General features: G+C 42.0%; 1 protein-coding gene across 1 annotated transcript in view; it reads left to right on the top strand.

Moving 5' to 3' along the window:
• Positions 1-7,598: 7,598 nt before the first annotated feature.
• The window catches only part of LOC308417670 (phospholipid-transporting ATPase ABCA3-like), a gene marked incomplete at both ends in the record, with an annotated part of 96,820 nt that continues 86,028 nt past the window's right edge, over positions 7,599-18,390 (top strand). The window contains 5 exons of the mRNA XM_080913009.1: positions 7,599-7,658; positions 8,008-8,257; positions 11,595-11,722; positions 13,915-14,074; positions 17,131-17,390. Coding sequence (XP_080769135.1) covers positions 7,599-7,658; positions 8,008-8,257; positions 11,595-11,722; positions 13,915-14,074; positions 17,131-17,390 — 858 coding nt within the window. The remainder of the gene's footprint in view (positions 7,659-8,007; positions 8,258-11,594; positions 11,723-13,914; positions 14,075-17,130; positions 17,391-18,390) is intronic.

Genomic DNA, 18,390 nt, shown 5'->3' with positions numbered 1-18,390 from the left:
CTCGCTGCCTGCCTTCGAACCCGGGACCGGCACACACTCCACCTTCCAGGAGCAGAGCCCTAAATGAGCACACAGCCGGAGTACCAGCGTTGGGCGGGCCTCCCGGGGCGGAGCATTGCCGCCCCGCCCCTCGGGCCCGCCCCACCCCTGCCGCCCACCCTAACTCCTTGGATTCCAGGGAACTTCTCCCTAGATTGAAATCAAGGCGACAGGCTGGGAGTGATAATTCTTGAGTCTGCTGTTCTCATTCCTGTAATTAGCCATCTCCACATTCTTTGTCTCTGTGTGTGGAGAGGACTTTCTGGTTCCACCTTGACCCTCCGCACCAGATCCCCTGGGGCTAGTATTGTGAGAAAGGCAGGTGAGATGAGGGGTACTCTCAGTGCTCTGGTGAGAAGGGGTTTGGAGGGTTTTGTTACAGTTTTAATTTCGTCTATTTCTGGAGTTTCTTCTATTCCCAATCTCCCTCCTACAGAACCCCTAGTCCCTAGCTGTTGTGGTAAGCGTACAGTTGACCCGGGTTAAACAAAACAACCTTCATCTTGAAGTCTCAGACGAGGGTAATGACCTCAGTCATATAAAGAGCCAAAATGTAGTTTGTGTATTTGTTTTCCCCAAGGAGTTCATATTGTATTTAAAGCAGGCAATATGTAATGATGCCTAATGTTCCATCATTGATGGAGAAAGTGCTTCCGGGAACTCAAAGAAAAGAGGCTATTCTGACCCAGGGTGGTAAGGTGTCAGGAAAGAGCAAAGAAAACTGGGGCTTGAAATAATAATAGCAGGAACCGCTCTATCTCATTTGACTACAACACCCACTGAGGTATGGGGATGCTCATGTTAGTGTGTGTGTGTGTGACATGCCTGTACGTTTCCAAGGAAGCCAGAAGAGGATATGAGATCTCCTGGAACTGGAGGTTACAGGCATAAGCCACTATACACGGATCCTATGAACAGAACTAGGTCTGGAAGAGCTCTAACAATGGAGTCATCTCTCCGGCCGTTTTGTTTTGTTTTCAAAATTCCTATGTAGTCTAGGCTGGTCTTGACTTCCCAAATGCTAAGACAGCAGGTGCACATCACCAGAGCCAGTTTTAGTTTTTATTGTCATTAAAACAATATAACTATTATTAGTGTAGCAATGACTTAAGAGAAAGACTACTATTAATAAACTCACTAGTAATATAGGGGAAGCTGCGGTCTCTCTTCCCTACCTTGTGCCCTGATGTAATGTCTCCTCTGCCTGGGGACATTTTCTGCTCACCCCTACAGATCTAGAAAGAGGTGGGTCACTTGCTGCTCCCTAGATTGATGCCAACACACTAATGGTGACAATGGGGCACTCCGGTCTGGTCCCTAGGCTGCAGCAATATTGGCTCAGCAAGATTTACTGGATACACATAGTAAATAAGTCGATGCTCAAGAGAAATATTAAACCAGCAAATTTTAAAAATGTAAAAATTAACCAAAGGAGAAGAACAATGAACAAATTATCAAAAAAAAAAAAAAAAAAAAAAAGTCCGAGTAATGGACTTTAGACAATGCCAATGACTCTAAGAGCTTCTAAATATTTATTTTAAAAAGATTGGAAATGTACGAAAGTTTTTATCTGGATTTCTGAGTTCTGCTATCGCTTCAACCGTCTTGGTGGCTTTACTAAGAATCTCCGGTTCTAAGGAGCAAGTGCGCGAGCCAAACTCAGGAGAGTGGAAAAGGCTCCAGGGTGCACATCCAGGCGGCTCCTTCCAGCGCGCGCCCCGGTTCCCGTCGCGCGCCCCAGTCGGGATTGGATCTGCGCCGCCCGGCGGTTGGCTAGAGCGTTGAGAGGAGGAGCGGTGCCCGGGCGACGCGCGCCCCCTCGTGGCCGTGGTGGTGGCCGTGGTGGTGGCCGTAGCTGTTGTGTGGTCTGAGAGGTGTGTGTCAGGGATGAACCTGCTCTGCCGCTGCCCTTAGATGCCCCAGGAGTGTAGTGTGGGTCCTCCACAGGGACTTAGGAACGAATTTCATTGTGTATGTGTGTTGCCAGCCTAAAAGAGAGGACTGACTGCCTAAAGCAGTGGTTCTCAACCTTCCTAATGCTGCGACCCTTTAATTACAGTTCCACGTGTTGTGATGACCCGCAACCATAAAATTGTTACTACTTCACAACTATAGTTTTGCTAGTTATGAATCATAATGTAAACATGTGTTTCCCACTGGTCTTAGGTGACCTTTGTGAGAGGGTCGTTGAGAACTGCTAGTTTAAAGAGTTAGCGTCTGGGCTGCGCGTGCTGTGGACAAAAGACACAACAGTCTCAAAGATGATTGTGGCGGGGACACTTCTAAGGGCAGAAGTCCACTGCCCTGGCAGGGATTTGTTGCAGGAGTTGACTGCAGTACACTAGAAGAGACTGTGGCGGTGACTTCTGTAGCAACAGACAGTGCGTGAAGCATATGTGCGTAAGTAATTCTGGAGGCTGAGGCAGGAGAGGCTACAATACAAGACCCTGCCTCAAAAGGCAAACAGAAGAAAAGGGCCCTTAGGCATTCTTGGGGCTAGTTTTATGATAGGTACACGTGCAGTACGTGCCTGTGTTACACTTTTAACCTCCCGACTCTTGGCTTGGCTAGTTTGATTACCGCCTCTTTTCTTCCCTCCCCACTCCCTGCCCCTTTATTATTTTTAAGACCTGGCTGACCTTGTATTCATTATGTAGTTCAAGCTACCCTCAAATTCATGGCAATCCTCCGGCCGCAGCCTCCGTAGCTCTGGGATTAACAGCACGCACCATCCCACCTAGCATGACTCCATTTTGATGTGGACAACTTTTACAGTTTCAGGGCTGGAAGGAAGAGTTCTAGGACCCAGAATCAGCTTTAGTCTTAACTTGAGGCAGGTCACTAGACTTCTATGTCTCCCCTACAATGAGAAATCATTCTTTATTAATCTCACAGGTTTAAAATATTACAGCAACCCACAACAGAAGTCTGGCCATATTTTTGAGTGCCCTTTACCACACTCATAATGTCTGTACTAATTCCAGAACATTCCGCCACTCCCAAAATAAACCCTGCATTTATTAAGCTATCCCTCTCTACTGCCTACTCCCCACTGCCCCTGGCAACTGCTGCTCTTTTTGTGTGTCTGGATTAGTGGAGTCTGGATTGCCTATGAACGGGCTCATATGCGCCTTGCTTAGCACACTGCTTTCAAGGTTCCTTCCTGTTGTGACATATATCATTCCTTATATGGGCAAACGAGACTCCATGGCGGGGAATTACTTGCCATATATAGTTGTTAATCAGTTGAGTGGACCTTGGGGTCATGATGACATTGTGAACATTTTTACACGTTTTATTTTACATTTATTTATTTTGTGTGTACGCACATGTGTGGAGGTCAGAGGATAACATGAGGGAGTCAGTCCTCTCCTTCCATCAACCTTGACAGCACACATACTCCCCATTAAACCATCTCACTGGTCCCACACATCTTTGGTGGGGGTGGGGAGGGAGCCAGGGTATGGGTATATTTATGGTTTTGAGGAGTGGAGCTGAAGACTCATACAGACATTGGACACTTGGCTTTTTGAGAAGTAAGCTGCCGATGTGTTTCCCTCCACCCTGCCCCACTCACCACGGATGGGCAAAGGTTTCAGTGCTCTTTCCTGGCTCATGCTATGTTCAAGTTTGTACTCGCTATAGATGTAAAGTGCACGGCACTCGGGAAGCAGAGGCCCACTGAGCGTTTCTTTTTTCCGAGTACTAAAGTGGGGATCTTTTTGTGAGGCCCTTGGCTATCTGTTCCTTTGTGGAAATGTCCACTTAGGACTCGTTTTTAATCCGTTTATTAGGACTGTATTTAGCCGCTCATTTATTTGGCTTGTCTTTTAAGGGCCACTCTCTAAGTTCGGGATCTGATTTGGCAACACTTCCTTCCTTCCACTCTTTGTCCCAGCACGAATTGTTGAGTGATGACTCTGTTTATTCTCACAGTGTGTTGCTTGTGCTGCCACCCCACATCTCTGACCAGTTTGTGAATGGCACACAGGAGATGCAGACCCAGTTTCACTCCCCTGCACTGGGATTCATAGTTCAGCACATCTGGTGAAAATCGCGTTCTTTCCCCCCCGGAGTGAGCTAGCGTGATGTCCATCATCCGTGGTGCTCGGAGCATTTCCAGACTCTGCCTGTGTTTTTCTCAGTTTCCCTCTATGCTGATGGTGATTGACAGGCTGCAGAAAGCGCTGACATCATGAAGCGCGGGCCTGCTAACTAGGTTCCTTTCCCAAGGCTTCTCCATTCAGCATTCCAAGGACCAGCCTGTTCAAAGCAGCTGGGTTTTGAGCTGAAGACCAAATTTGGGGCATTTCCAATGTGACTGTGGTTGTCTTTTGTTTCTTTTGGTCTTCGGCTTCTTCTTTTCTCTTCCCTCCTTGTTTTGTTAAAGCTGTGTGTGCAAGTTGTATGCTCTCAGCTTAATTGATTCTTGAGTATTTTACTTTCTGATGCTCTTGTAAATGTCATTGGATTTTTAAGACTGTTCGCCACTAGTAAACAGAAACAAAACCAGCTTCACAAGTTCCTGAGGAGTGCTGGCTTTTCTCCAACTGCCAAAATTTGGGGAAATGGAGTTTCCTTTGGACCTGACACTCACTCCTTGCTTCCAGATTTTAGGGATTTGAGTTGCTTCCTTGTCTTGATCTGTCAAGATTCTTCTTGTTTGTCACTTTTGCTAAGCTTCCTTTTTATTTTCTTCTCCCATGTATGTTTCTAGTGTGTGTGCACGCGTGGCATGTATTTGAAGCATAGGTGTGTCTGCATGTATGTGGGCACCTATGTAGATTTGTGTGTGTGTGTGTGTGTGTGTGTGTGTGTGTGTGTGTGAGGGCCTGAAGTTGATATTGTGAATCTTCCTCAGATTTGAAGATTCCTAGAAGCAGGGTCTCTCAATCAAATGCTGAGCTCGCAGACACAAGTAGTTTCACTAGCCCAGGTTGCTCAAGAAACCCTCACCTTTTCCAGGATCGGTTCATTTCTGATGATCCATATCTCCTGATATCATTCTTTTCTTTTTCTCCAGAGAACTCTTTTTTATTAGTTTTTTTTTCCAGATCAGACCTACTAGCTGTGGAGAAGTCTCTTAGTTTTTCCCTTAATTTGTGAATATCTTCATTTCAGAGCTTAATTGCTGAAGGATCTTTTGAAGACTATTCATTTCCGGGCTAACAATTTCACTCCCCACCCCACACCCACCAGCCTCAGAAGTAAAAAGAAAGTTGGCCAGATGTGGTGACACAGACCTGTAGCACCAGAACTCAGGAATCAAAGGCAAGAGGACCACAAGATCTAGGCTATCCTGGGGCTGCATAGCAAGACTCCATCTCAAACAAACAAATGCATGCACACTTGTTCTTTCCCCTGGCCTCCCTGATTGCTTTGCTATTTTCCAAATCTTTATTTTCTTAAGGATGTTTTATTTTCTTCTGTTTTAAAAATGTTTTTCCTTATTATTATTATTATTATTACTATTTTTAAGTTAAAATATAATTACATCATTTTTCCCCCTCCCCCTGCCTTCCTCCATCATGTTCCCTGCCCTGGTCTCTTAATTCCCTGGACTCTGTTTTGTTAACAATGTTACTTGTATGTATATGATTTCAGGGCCGACCTCTTGGTATTGGATAACCAACTTAACACCAAGAGGGCTCTTCCCCAGGGAAGAGAATTTCTCCTGCTATCACCCCTCCCCATGTTGGTGCAACCTGTTGCCACGTACTGCTCCAGGCCACTCTGAACCGGGCAGTCACTCCCACGCTAGTTCTGTGAGTAGTCTTTGAACCGTTCTACTGTGGCACCTCCCCACACTGCACTCACTCACAATTGTAACTCCCTTGGTAGGTCGTTACTACACCAAGCCCTCACATCCCAATTCCATGGCAGGCTTGGTGCATCCCGGCCGCTGCACCTTCTCTTGAACTCAGTTAAGTAGCCACATGAAGAAAAACACCACACAATGAACTCTGATCCAATTGATATAATTCTCCCATCTAGACAGCACAAATCGGCACCCATCCATTATGAAATATTCATAGCAACCTGTATCTATGTGCTGAGCAGAGAGAAATACCCACATTTGCCTCCATGTCGCTCTCAGCTTTCTCTCCTCACTCCGGCTCCTTCTCCCTTTCTAAAGTGTTGTTCCTGCCCATCCTTTCTTCTCATCCAAGGACAGGCCTCATTTTATCCAGTACCTGCCTTCCTGCATAAAGACATCATCTCACGGAGCAGAAGCTTGGGAACCGGTTGAGCCCATTTTAAATATTTACTACAACCCTCCCCCTTTTGTGACAAGGTTTCTCCACGTAGCCCTGGCTGTCCTGGAACTCGCTCTGTAGACCAGGATGGTCTTGAACTCGCAGCGATCTTGGGATTAAAGGTGTGTGTGCCACCATCATCCAGCACTCCTTAGGTGCAGGCATCCTAGGGTGAGGACCTTGTGAACTTTCTTTGTCTACGGTTGGGCACACTGAGATGTCTCCCTTCCATGTCTTCAAGTGCCACTCTTGTTCAAGTCTGGCCTATCTGTTTAATTATGTGTCTCTGTGTACATTGCTTTGCATTTATCCTTGGTTATGTTTTCTCAGATTCTTGTATTTCTATCTTCTCTGGAATCTGACACTTTGTGACCAGGATATTTCATTTAGTTTAAAATATTCTTTAAGGTCCAGGAACATGACAGCGAGTATCGGAGGGTTCTTCCTGTCCAACCATCTTGTTAGCCCAATGGTGCTGGACGATCCCTCTCATCACCTAGGGCTATACCTGTCAGAGAATGGGGGAGATGGCAGGCTATTGTTTAATGGGCCAGAGACTTGGTTCATGAAAATGAAAATGTTAAGAATGATGGTGTTGGCTGTAGGACAATGTGAGTGATATCCCTCGAAAACCATTCATGGTGGTGAATCTTATGCTATATGTGTTTTCATCACAATCCCAAAAGTGATGAGTAGCCCTTAGTATCCTCTTTATGGTAGCAGTTGACCCCAAGGGGGAAGCCCTGTAAGGTAAGCACTACCATTGCCTAATGTTCAGATGGTAAGTATCCATGGGTTAATTATTTTGCTCAGAATTATATGCATGCGGTGTGTTGAAGAGTTGAGATCTGAACTCATATCCTAGGTTCATAGTTCTTATGCCATACCATACATGACTATGAGAAACGAGGCAAGTTGTGAACGGACCTGACTACAGAACACTGTATGAGCTGACATCAAACAGGTGTCTAACCCTGTAGTTCGTGAGACATGTAGAAGCTTCCCAAAGACTAATATTCTCCATTATTATTATATATCTTCATTGTGAAAACGGACCTGCAGTTTTCTCACATTTATACCTATACTCTCCAATGTTTTAATAAATTGATATAAAGGTATAAAGGAGCACTCAAGTACCCATTTCAGAATTTTTTTTTGTTATCTTTCCATTTATAAAGTAGAGGTGTGGAGTAATGAAGCAATACTCTTTTTTTATTGATGGTATTTAATATTTCGGCAGGTGACCTTAATTGTGTTACATCTTTACTTCTCAAGCATCGAGCTTCCACCCTTTCTGGTAAAATGGATTCACTGCTGATGAGGCAATTCTTAGTCCTCCTGTGGAAAAATTTCGTTTTAAAGGTAAGTGGAGATGTCTGTGGGAGCTAGATGGGAAGTCCGTACAGCCAAAGGGAGAGCTAACAGCTCATTAACTACATTTGACTATAGTTGATTTTCTCGCTTTTGTTCCAAGGCTGGGCTAGCACTGCTTAGTCCGAAGAACAGCCTGAGACTCACGAGAATGGGTATAAGAGAGTGGAACAGAGAGAGTGTAAGGAAGACAGTCGGTGGGGGGCATTTTCATTGTAGAACAAAGCAGAATAATATAGGTCTGTGTCGTGTTAATTAACCCATAGCTACACACAGGAGCACACACATGCACGTGCTCATTCATGTATTCACTAACATGGTCCCTCGTGTTTTGTTGCAGAGCAGGCAGGTGGTTGGCTTAGTGGTGGAGATCACCTTGATATTTCTGTTGTTTGCATGGACTTTGACGGTCCGCAGAATTTCAAAGAAGACATTCACCAATGCTGTGGTTTTCAACCCTATTCTCTTGACATTACCTGGGTTCCTTAATCAAAACTTCGAATATGAATTGGCTTATGTACCTTCTGAGAGTAATGCAGCAAGAAATATTACCGAGATGGTGAAAAAGGATTTAAATTTCAACTTTAAAGGTTAGAAATGAAAATACTTGAAGTATTTCTGTTTTAGTATGATTCAGTAACCTTCATAATTTGTGCGTTAGTTTCCCAAGTAGAACACCATAGATTTTGTTCAAATGTTTCCATGGCATAATCACTATTGAAATCTAATATTTAAAATGAGATGACCAAATTAATTTCAAGTTATATAAAACTATCCTTTATTTATGATTATGTTATGAACAAACTTTGTGTGTGTGTGCATGCATATGTGTGCACTCGTGTACATGTGTACCTGGGTATGTACATGTATGTGTGTGTATTTGTGACATATGTGGGGGTCAGAGGACATTTAGCTGATGATGATTCTCTCCTTTCAAGAATTCTGTCATCAGACAAGTGACAGTGCCTGATTTCATGTCAAGTATTAGGATAAAGCAGGAACCTTTTCTTGTTGCACAGATTTTATTCACATCACCTAAGTACAGCAATAATCTTGCAGCCACCTGTGGATAAAAAAAAGTGTCATCTAATTAGGAGCTTGTGAGTCCAAAACCTAGGAGAGACACCATGAGGGGACAATGCCCAGGTGGCAGACTTACCTACTGTGTCTCTGCCTTCAGAACTAGAAGTTTCCCATACCTGCATGGACTTTGTTAGCGTCTTCTGTGGTAATGGTCTTGCCATCAGAGCTGTCCACTGGGGACTGGGGATAAAGATGCTCACTGGGTCTCCAGTAATGAACCGCGTGGTCTCAGTTCTGGCTACAAACCTGAAATGTCTTATATATAAACCCAGGAAAATATTTGTCTGAGTCCCTGAGTCAAACTTGATCCCTAGTTAACCAGTCCCCAAAATTGCTGAAAGATTCAGATAGTTTGTGTCAGCAGTAGACAGAGACCAGCCCTGTTGGTACAAAGCAAAACCAGAAGGAAAGGTGCCTTGTGGGTCTTCTGACCTCTTTGTTGTGGAACCCAAAGCAACCCTGAAATTTGGCTTTAGGGCCTCAAACCATACACCAGGGAAGTACGGAGCCTCCCCAGAGCACTGGCAGAGTGAAGCTTGAATCTGCGTGAATGCCAAGCAACAGGTACACATCCTGTACAGGCTACGAGCTTCAGGTACATCTCCTGTACAGGGTACAAGCTTCTTTATGAAAATTGATGAACCACATCTGAAATTCACACAAAAATGTGAGAGTCATTGTGAGTCAGAATAATATTGAGAAATATTGAAGTTTTGAACACACACACACACACACACACACACACACACACTTTTGGTGCAAAAGTTTATATATATTAATGATACAGAATTAAGACTCTAGAAATAAACAGGCCCTGGCTTTTTGGTATTATTTCAAAACTGAGCTATCTGGAAACAGAATGTTTCATATGCAATAGAAAGTTATTGAATCTTATATTTGAATCATATGTAGAAATACTTCAAATTGGGCTAAAAATCTAAATATTAGAGCCAAAACTATTAACACTTTTAGAAGAAAACAAAGAATTAACCTCATGACCATGGATTTGACAAAGGTTTCTTAAGTATGACAAAAAAATCATGAAAATGCAATGAATATACTGTTTTTTTTTAACAAAATTGGAAATATTTTTCCAAAGGAAACTATCAAGAGGATGAATGACTACTTAAAGAATGAGAAATATTTGCAAACTATTTTTTGTGATAGTAGATTGCAATGGGATTATAGAGTGTCCTGAACAACGGAACCACATGCCGACAACTGTTTTAAAAGACAAGAGGTCCGAGCAGAAAGTTGGCTGAAGTGGGGTCTGAATAACCACTGAGCACACGGGGAGGTGGTCAGCGTTGTTGATCACCAGGGAATTGTATCGATCACACACTAAGATGCCATTCGTAACTGGCATAAAAAAAAGATAGTGAGGTTTGATTAGTGTGTGGAGCAACTGGATCTTGCCTCACTGTAGGAAATGTAAGTAATGGATCCGGCTTGAAAAATCACCAGTTTCTCAATAAACACAGAAACCATGTGCATACACAATGGACAACCCACTGAACTCTACCAAAAGGCCCACATTGTAGAGGGCATCACTTAAAGTTTAGGCAAAGAACATATATTGTTGTTTACACAGAAAACTAGATTATAATAACTGTTTCAATTTGATGGATAAAATTTTACAACACTCAAAGCTAATTTGATGAGTGTGTGCTGGGGTCCTTTGGCCATGCTTCATTTTCCTCTGGTTACAGTCTGGTTCTGTTGTTTCTGGAGGCCATAGTCAGGACGGTCTTGTGCTATGCCAGCACCTCACAGCTGAGCCACAGCCCCAATTGACTCTGTGAACTGGGTGTCCACGGTGCCGGTGAGGTCACAGGCCATTTGGGCACTTGTTTCTACAGCAAGCCTGTTCACGTGTCTCATCTGTTGGGCTAACTTCTTTTCTTTCTCACTTATGGCTGTAACGGTTGTGTTTGTTGGTGATACACTGTGTGTATCTACTCTGGATCTCAGTCTGTGACTCATCTTTCCACTAGACAGTATCTTGAAGAACCGCGATTTTTTTAAATGTTTTTTAAAATGTTATTAAGCCCACTTTCTTGACTTTTTTCATATCTGTTGTTCTTTCTGTCAGTGAAACCTCAAGTTAATGTTTTCCTTTGTAGTTTTCATGGTGTGTGAGTGTGTGTGTGTGTGTGTGTGTGTGTGTGTGTGTGTGTTTGAGAGAGAGAGAGACAGAGACAGAGACAGAGACACAGAGAGAGAGAGAGGTGGACCTCGAAACTGAACCTGTAACTTTGAATTGCATGCTGGGCAAATGTGCTGCCACTGAATCATAGCCACAGCCATTTTTCTTTTCTTTTTCTTTCTTTTTTTTTAAAAAGATTTATTTATTTGTTTTATGTATATGAGTACACTGTCACTCTCTTCAGACACACCAGAAGAGGGCATCGGATCCCATTACAGATGGTTGTGAGCCACCATGTGGTTGCTGAGAATTGAACTCAGGACCTCTGGAAGAGCGGTCAGTGCTCCTAACCACTGAGCCATGTCTCTAGCTCCTTTTTATTTTTAATCTACTGAAAAAAACACTAACTCTTTCAAAAATCATGAATACCATCTTTCCATTATCTTATGGAAGAAGGGCTGATTTTTGACTTTATGTACTTATGTATGATGTATCAGAAATTTATTTTTATTTTATGCATTTATTTCTCATTTGTTTTCTATACTCCAGGTATACATTAGATAGTCTGAGTGTCACCGGTTAAGTGGCACTCTTTGGAATGTCTACTGTTGTGACAGAATTGGGGTTTATGGTGCCAAGAAGAATGAGCATTAGGCCTTTCATGTTGATGTGGACAACTTGGGCTTTTGTCTCTACAGTTCAGGGCTTTCCTTCGGAAGAATCTTTTGAGAGATACATTAAGTATGGGAAGAAGGATGCCCATGTGCTGGCTGCTATTGTGTTTGATCACAAGTTCAAAACCAGCAATGAACGCTTGCCGCTTCAGGTGAGAAAGTTTTATCTAAAGACCGGATTGCTTGTTTTTAGCTTTGATGGTTTTTAAAAGTTTGTTTGTATGAGTGTGTGTGTGTGTGTGTGTGTCCCTGTGACTGCATGCTTATGTGTACGTGTGTAAGATTAGTGTTGGAGCTCGTGTGGAGGTCAGAGGACAACTTTGGCACAGATCTTTGCCTTTCATTCCGTTTAGACCGGGTCTCCCATTCACTTGTATGCAGCACACCAGGCCTACAAGAGGATCTGCTTCCCTCTCACTCTGGCGTCACCGGGATTACATGTATGGGTACCATACCTGGCTTTATGTAGATTCTGGGTATTTAACACAGGGCATCATTATTGTGTAGCGAGCACTTTACTAACTGAGCCATTCACCCCATGTGCCCTTAGAATTTCTCCACTGATTGCTATTATCAAGGGATGCATTGTTTAACTTTAGGTCTAAGGTCCTTCCTCCTATTGATTTCTGGCCTCTATGCTACAGCCATCAGAAAGAGTGCTTTATATGATTCCAGTCCTCAGATTTACTAAGACTTGTCTGCCGAACGAACCACTGGAGCTTGATTGTGAGGCATATATGTTGTTGCTATAAGAGGAAGTGCTGTGTGTCTGTTTGGTTTGTTCAGTGTGTTGCTGAAGTCTTGTGTTTTTTTTTTTCTTTTTTGTTTGCTTTTTTTTTTTTTTTTTTTTTTTTTACTACTTTTGCCTCTGATCAGCCCACTCTTGAAAGTGGGGTAGTTCTCAGTCACAATCATAATGTGACTTATGATCTCTCTTTATATCCTTTAGCGTACCCACGTGCATACGAATCCTCTGATGCTGGCTATATAAATGTTTATCAATTGTATTTTCCTTACATCGGTTCATTTCTAATTGTCAAATGTCTGTCTCTTTCTCTACCACAAGGGACTACAGGTGGGCATCATTATGCCCGGTGTGTGCTCTCTTTACAACTTTTGACGTACTTATAGCAAGTCTAAGCGCTCTTTTCTGGTATACATTTGTCCAGAGTGTCTTTTTCTCACTCATTCACTTCTTGCTTCTGTGTGTTCTCAGAGGTGACTCTTGGAGGCAGCATAATGTGAGGTTTTTGTTTTTATGTTTTAATTTGTTCACACACCCCGCTTCATTTCTCTTGTCTTTCTGTAGTAGATTTGCACGAGTGTGTGTGTGCTGCGTAGCTGTTTAGATATACATGCTCATGGGGGTGCCAGGACATGCACGTGTGCATGCATATGGGAGCGAGAGGCTGACATTGTGCATCTTCCTCAGTTGATTCTCCACCTCAGTTTCTGAGGTAGGCTCTTCCATTGAGCCCATAGCTTGCTAATCCAGCTAGAAAGTCTGGCTCGCAAGTCCCAGCAATCCTCTTGTCTCAGCATCCTCAACGCTGCGATCAGAGGCTTGTGCCACTTCACCTAGCTTTTTTATTTGGTTGTGAGGATGTGAACTCAGTCTCTCATGCTTGTGGAGCAAGTGCTTTAATGACTGAGCCATCTTCCTGGCCCCTCTAATAGATTAAAAAATTAGTTTTTATTTATTTAATCTCTTTTATGTGTATGAATGTTTGGCCTACATGTATGTGCACAGCTTTTATGTGTATGAATGTTTGGCCTACACGTATGTGCACAGCTTTTATGTGTATGAATGTTTGGCCTACATGTATGTGCACAGCATATGTAACTCCTTTTCAAAAAGATCAGAAGAGGGCATCAGACCTCTTGAAACTAGAGTTGTGGATGGTTGTGAGCTGCTATGTGGGTACAGGGAACTGAACCCAGGTCCTCTGCAAGAGCAATGTGTGCTCTTAATTACCAAGCCATTTTCTCAAACTCTCTTGTAGATTTAAAAAAAAAAAAAGTTTATTCAATAGGAAGAACAAACGAGAAAAAATTTAAAGTACAGTTACAACGGTGGTTGCTGACCCCTTATTGCTCCTTTGCAACTCAAAAGCAAAATGTCATAAAGATGAAAGGGAGAGAATCCTTCTAAGTCTCGGTTGGGATAATGGCTTGTGTGGCATATAAGTTGCTCTGTATCACAACGATGCTGTCTTTCCTATCATTGTCCGCCCCAAATTACTCTTCTATCCCCAAACTGAATTGTTAATAACTTTTTGATCACTGCTAATCTTCCTTTGTCAAGGATCACTAGTTTAACATGACTTTCTTTGGCTTGTTCTAGGTAAAATATAGTCTGCGCTTTGGTCATATCTATGATCCTGATAATTCGTTAAAGCCATCCACGAACCAGAAAGAAACAGAGTGGAATACATCACTTCTCTTCCCATCTGTGCCTTCCCTAGGACCCCGGAACTTGTTGGAAAATGACGGGGGAAACCCTGGTTAGCAGAGTCTTAAGTGCATTTACATTGTTTATTTTTACTGTGTGTGGACAGTCATTTGGAATAGGCTTTTTTTTTTTTTAAGTATGGTTTAAATTTTTTATTAACAAACATAAAATGTGATATATTATAAATCCTTTACTGCTTTTTCTTCATTTCTTGAATTAATTTTCCTTTATCCGCTGTTATATTAGTTGATAACCTTTGCTTCACTTTCTCTCTCTGTTATCAACTAAGCAAGTTCTTCTGGAAGGTGTCAGTTTGAGCCGGGGAAATGGCTCAACAGGTAAAGTTCTTGTTTTGATGCCCAAGTATGAGGCCCCGAGTCCAGATTCTATCACCCACGGAAAGGCTGGCACGGCCACATCTGTGACTTCGGTGCTGGAGATGTGGTCAGGTTTGTCACCGAGGCTTGATACAGCTATCAAAGCCAGAGTCAGGAACTCTAGATTGACTGAGAGACCCTGTCTCAAATTAGTGAGGCAGAGAAAGGCAGGAGCAGATCCCTGGGGAAGTCAGCCTTTGACTTGTGCAAAACTCATGCGTGGGTGAATGCACACACACAGACACATCCTGCAAATAACATGCCAGCTTGGCATTCGATGCAGCTATTAAAATAATAGCAAGCTGAAAGACATTGATATGTGTATATAGCATTAAGATTATAGGAAATATGTGTAGATATTTACAAAGATCTGAGTGGTTGTCGTTTTAGAGTTGAAGGTTGTGTGGTGTCTTATTTTATCAAAGACAGGAAAAATGTTTTTCTAACTGTAAGTTTAAAATGAGTCTAGTCTCTTTTAAAATTAATACACTGCATCTTAAAGACATTCTTTGGGAATAACATAATAGAAAATGCCATGATATTGGTGGAATAAAAGTAGTTTAACCAAACTAGATATGGTCTTATAAAAACAGTTAGGCCATTTATCACATCATCATCACCATCATCATCATCACTGGCTTTTTGAATAGTGTCTGGCTATGTAGCCCAGGCTCGCCTTAATCTCATTATGTAGTCTACGCTGTCCTCAAACTTGGGATGATCTTTCTTCCTGATACTTCCAAGTTTTAGGATTACAAGTTAAGTGACACCATCCACAGATTGAAAAGGTATGTTTGGAAAAATTTCTTTCTTTCTGTCTGTCTTTGTTCCTTCCTTTGTTCCTTCCTTTGTTCCTTCCTTCCTTCCTTCCTTCCTTCCTATCTGTCTCTCTATCCTCTCTTTCTTTAACTTCTTCTTTTCTTTTCTTTTCTCCACCAATGTTCTATTTACCAATTATTAAAACGTTGGCATTAGCCTGTTCCATGTGACTACCTGAGTCTGGGTGCTGTTTACCTGGATTATCTAAACCGCATGACCACAGCCTTCCTTCCTGTTTTCTGTTTCTCCCAGCTGCACAACAACATGGTGGAGAAGCAGAAAGGGTCTGTCTATATGCTGAAGAGGCATGCATGTGATCAGGGGCAAAGGAGCAGTGAGGAGCCGGGCTTCCTCATTTTATAGTGAAGCTCACAGGAATTAACTCATACCCACCAGACACGTCCATTCTGTAAAATCATATTATCTGTTCTGAAGTCAGTCATTTCCCAGTAGGCTTCCACTTCTTAGGGATTCCAACACCTCCATATTGATACAATGGGGCCCCAGTTTTCAACAGATGAAGCCCAGGAAGCAGTAGACCATACCCAGATAGCAGCTGCCACACAGAGTCTGAGAAAGACAGTGGGTGAAAGGACTGGAGCAGATGTTGCTACGTGAGGTTTTGTTTTCTTTTCGGCTGGCCTGGAACTTGCTGTGTAGACCAAGCTGAACTTGAACTCACAGAGATGCCTCTGCTTACTGAGTGTTGGGATTAAAAGTATGCACCACCATGTTCAGTCTTGCTCTATGAATTTTAAAGGTGAAGTTCAAACACAATGTCTACCTTTAATGATTTTTTTAAAAGTGCATACTACAGTGCTATTAACCATGGACACACGATTGTCTGTATGTCTCTACATGTAGTCTGTGATTAACTCTTTTTCGTTACAATATCTCTATTGTAAGCATACATAAAGACTCCAGCTTTAGTCTTCTTTCTGTACATTGTTTTGGTTACTTCTCATTCCTGTTGATGTTCCATATAGATTTTCACTGGGTCTGTAGGTCTCTCTGTGAATGGCCATTAAACAGTATTCACTATCCCTACCCAAAAGGAGACACCTTTTCACTCACATGTGTTGCTATTTTTAGTTTGGTGTGTGTATGTTTTTCATCTCCTTGTATGTGGTTGTATTGACTTTATTCTTTTTGATGTTGTTGTGCACGGGATTCACTTCTTGCTTAGAGCTTCCTTCACATGTCATATCTCAGTGTATAGAAATACTTTAGTCAGTTCTGTGGTGGTATAGCAAAATAACACAATGCTTATAATTAAGAAAGAATAGAAATTTGATTCTCCTAATTTTGGAACCTAGGAAGCTCAAGCTTCCAGCACCAACAGACTAGACGTTTGGTAGTGGTTCACTGTGTGCTTCCCAAGCAGTAGCTTTTTGCTCCATCCTTTGTGTGTGGGGGTAGACTAGTTGTTTCATCACATTTTAGTGGGAGAAGGGGCAAAAAAGGACTAAATCACTCCCATTTATCCCCTTTAAGAGCGGCCCATTCATACGGATGACGTACTTATGGCTCAATCACTTCTGACAGGCCTTACCTCTTTAAAATATACCAAGTATAAGGCTTCAACATAGCAATTTAGGAAGGTCACAGATATAGAACAAGAGGTTTACTTACAGTTTTAAAATTATCATTCATTTTGGCTGATAAAGACAACTCATAAGGTTATAGGTATTATTTTCACGGGATATTTTAACTCTGGGAAGACAACAATTAGAGCTCATGGTGTTCATTATATGTGTCTCAGATCATAATAGGTATTTGTGAGATTGTTAGACGTCTTGAATTATCTGAATTGCTACAGTCATCTCCCTGGCTGTATGTTACTATCCTGGACTTGACAGTCTCTGGTTTTGCTTTGTTTTGTTGTTTGTTTGGCTGTTTTTTTTCCATGTAGGATACATCAGAGAAGGATTTCTTATCATGCAACATTCCGTAGACAAGGCCATCATGATGTATCACAGTGGCAAAGCAGCTGAAGCCATGTTTGCTAACACCAGAATTTATGCGAGGAGATTCCCATACCCGGCCTTCATTCACGACGATTTCTTGTGGACTTTCATTGCTATGTTTCCTTGGACGGTTTTATTTACATTTACTCAAATGGCACTTGTCATAGTTGGGACCATTATGCTGGAAAAAGAAAAGAGATTAAAGGTAACTTCATTTTATTTGTAATATTCTGCAGCAGAATAGATAGATGTATATATTGTGTTTCTGTACAGCTGTCTCAGCTAAACAGACATCCTGTGGGCGCTGCATGCAAACATGGCTGCCTGGAGTCATGCAAACATGGCTGCCTGGAGTGGGCACAGGGCCAATGATCCATTTTCTGAGGATTTGATTTTTCTTTTAAGAAATAAATTCTTGATTTGACTAAATCACTAAGAGAACATTATGGAAAGGGGCCAGATATTAATGCCAGAAACAGTCTATGGGATAAAATGAGCATCAAGGAGAGAAACAGACAAGGTCTTGAATTATGTAACCTAAAATATATCTTGATTGCCACATCCTGGGATCTTCCGGGGGATGATTTTCAGTATGGAGCAAATCAAAACTTCATCATCAACATTAGTTGCTGCAGTCATAAAGCTGCGAGCACTTGTCCATCAATTTGTTTAATGTGTACTTACTAATTACCTCCTTGTTCCAAGGACTCTCTGATGGGCTTCATGTTTAAAGTCTGGCTTTATCAGCGGCTAAGTCTGTGATCATTCTCTGTTTACCTAACTGTGAACTCAAGCAGTAGTAGCTACTTTGTGGCTATTGGGGCAGCTAATGAGATATTATTTTTAAACTCTCTAGAACAATCTATAATTATCCTACAACTGGTAGTTTAAAAAGAGAGAGAAGACAACTCTCTACTCACACATTGCTCAAAATTTAGTTAAGGCATAAATTAATGTGCAATATGTTAATTACCCAAGTGGGTGCTTACCGGCCAGACATTGGACAGAGATGGTTAGTATCTAGACTATGCAAAGAACTTGAAATTCAACATGAAGAAAACAGCCTGATTTAAAATAAAAAAGAAAAGACACTTAAAAAATGTTCCATGACCTGAGCTATTAGAGAAATTCAATTAAAACTACTTTGGGAATTTATCTTACTCAAGTCTGAATGGCTAAGATAAAATCACAACAAAACAAAACAA

The sequence above is a fragment of the Micromys minutus genome, assembly GCF_963924665.1.
Source record: "Micromys minutus genome assembly, chromosome: 2".
NCBI lineage: Eukaryota > Metazoa > Chordata > Mammalia > Rodentia > Muridae > Micromys > Micromys minutus.
This window is presented reverse-complemented; position numbering and strand designations above follow the sequence as displayed.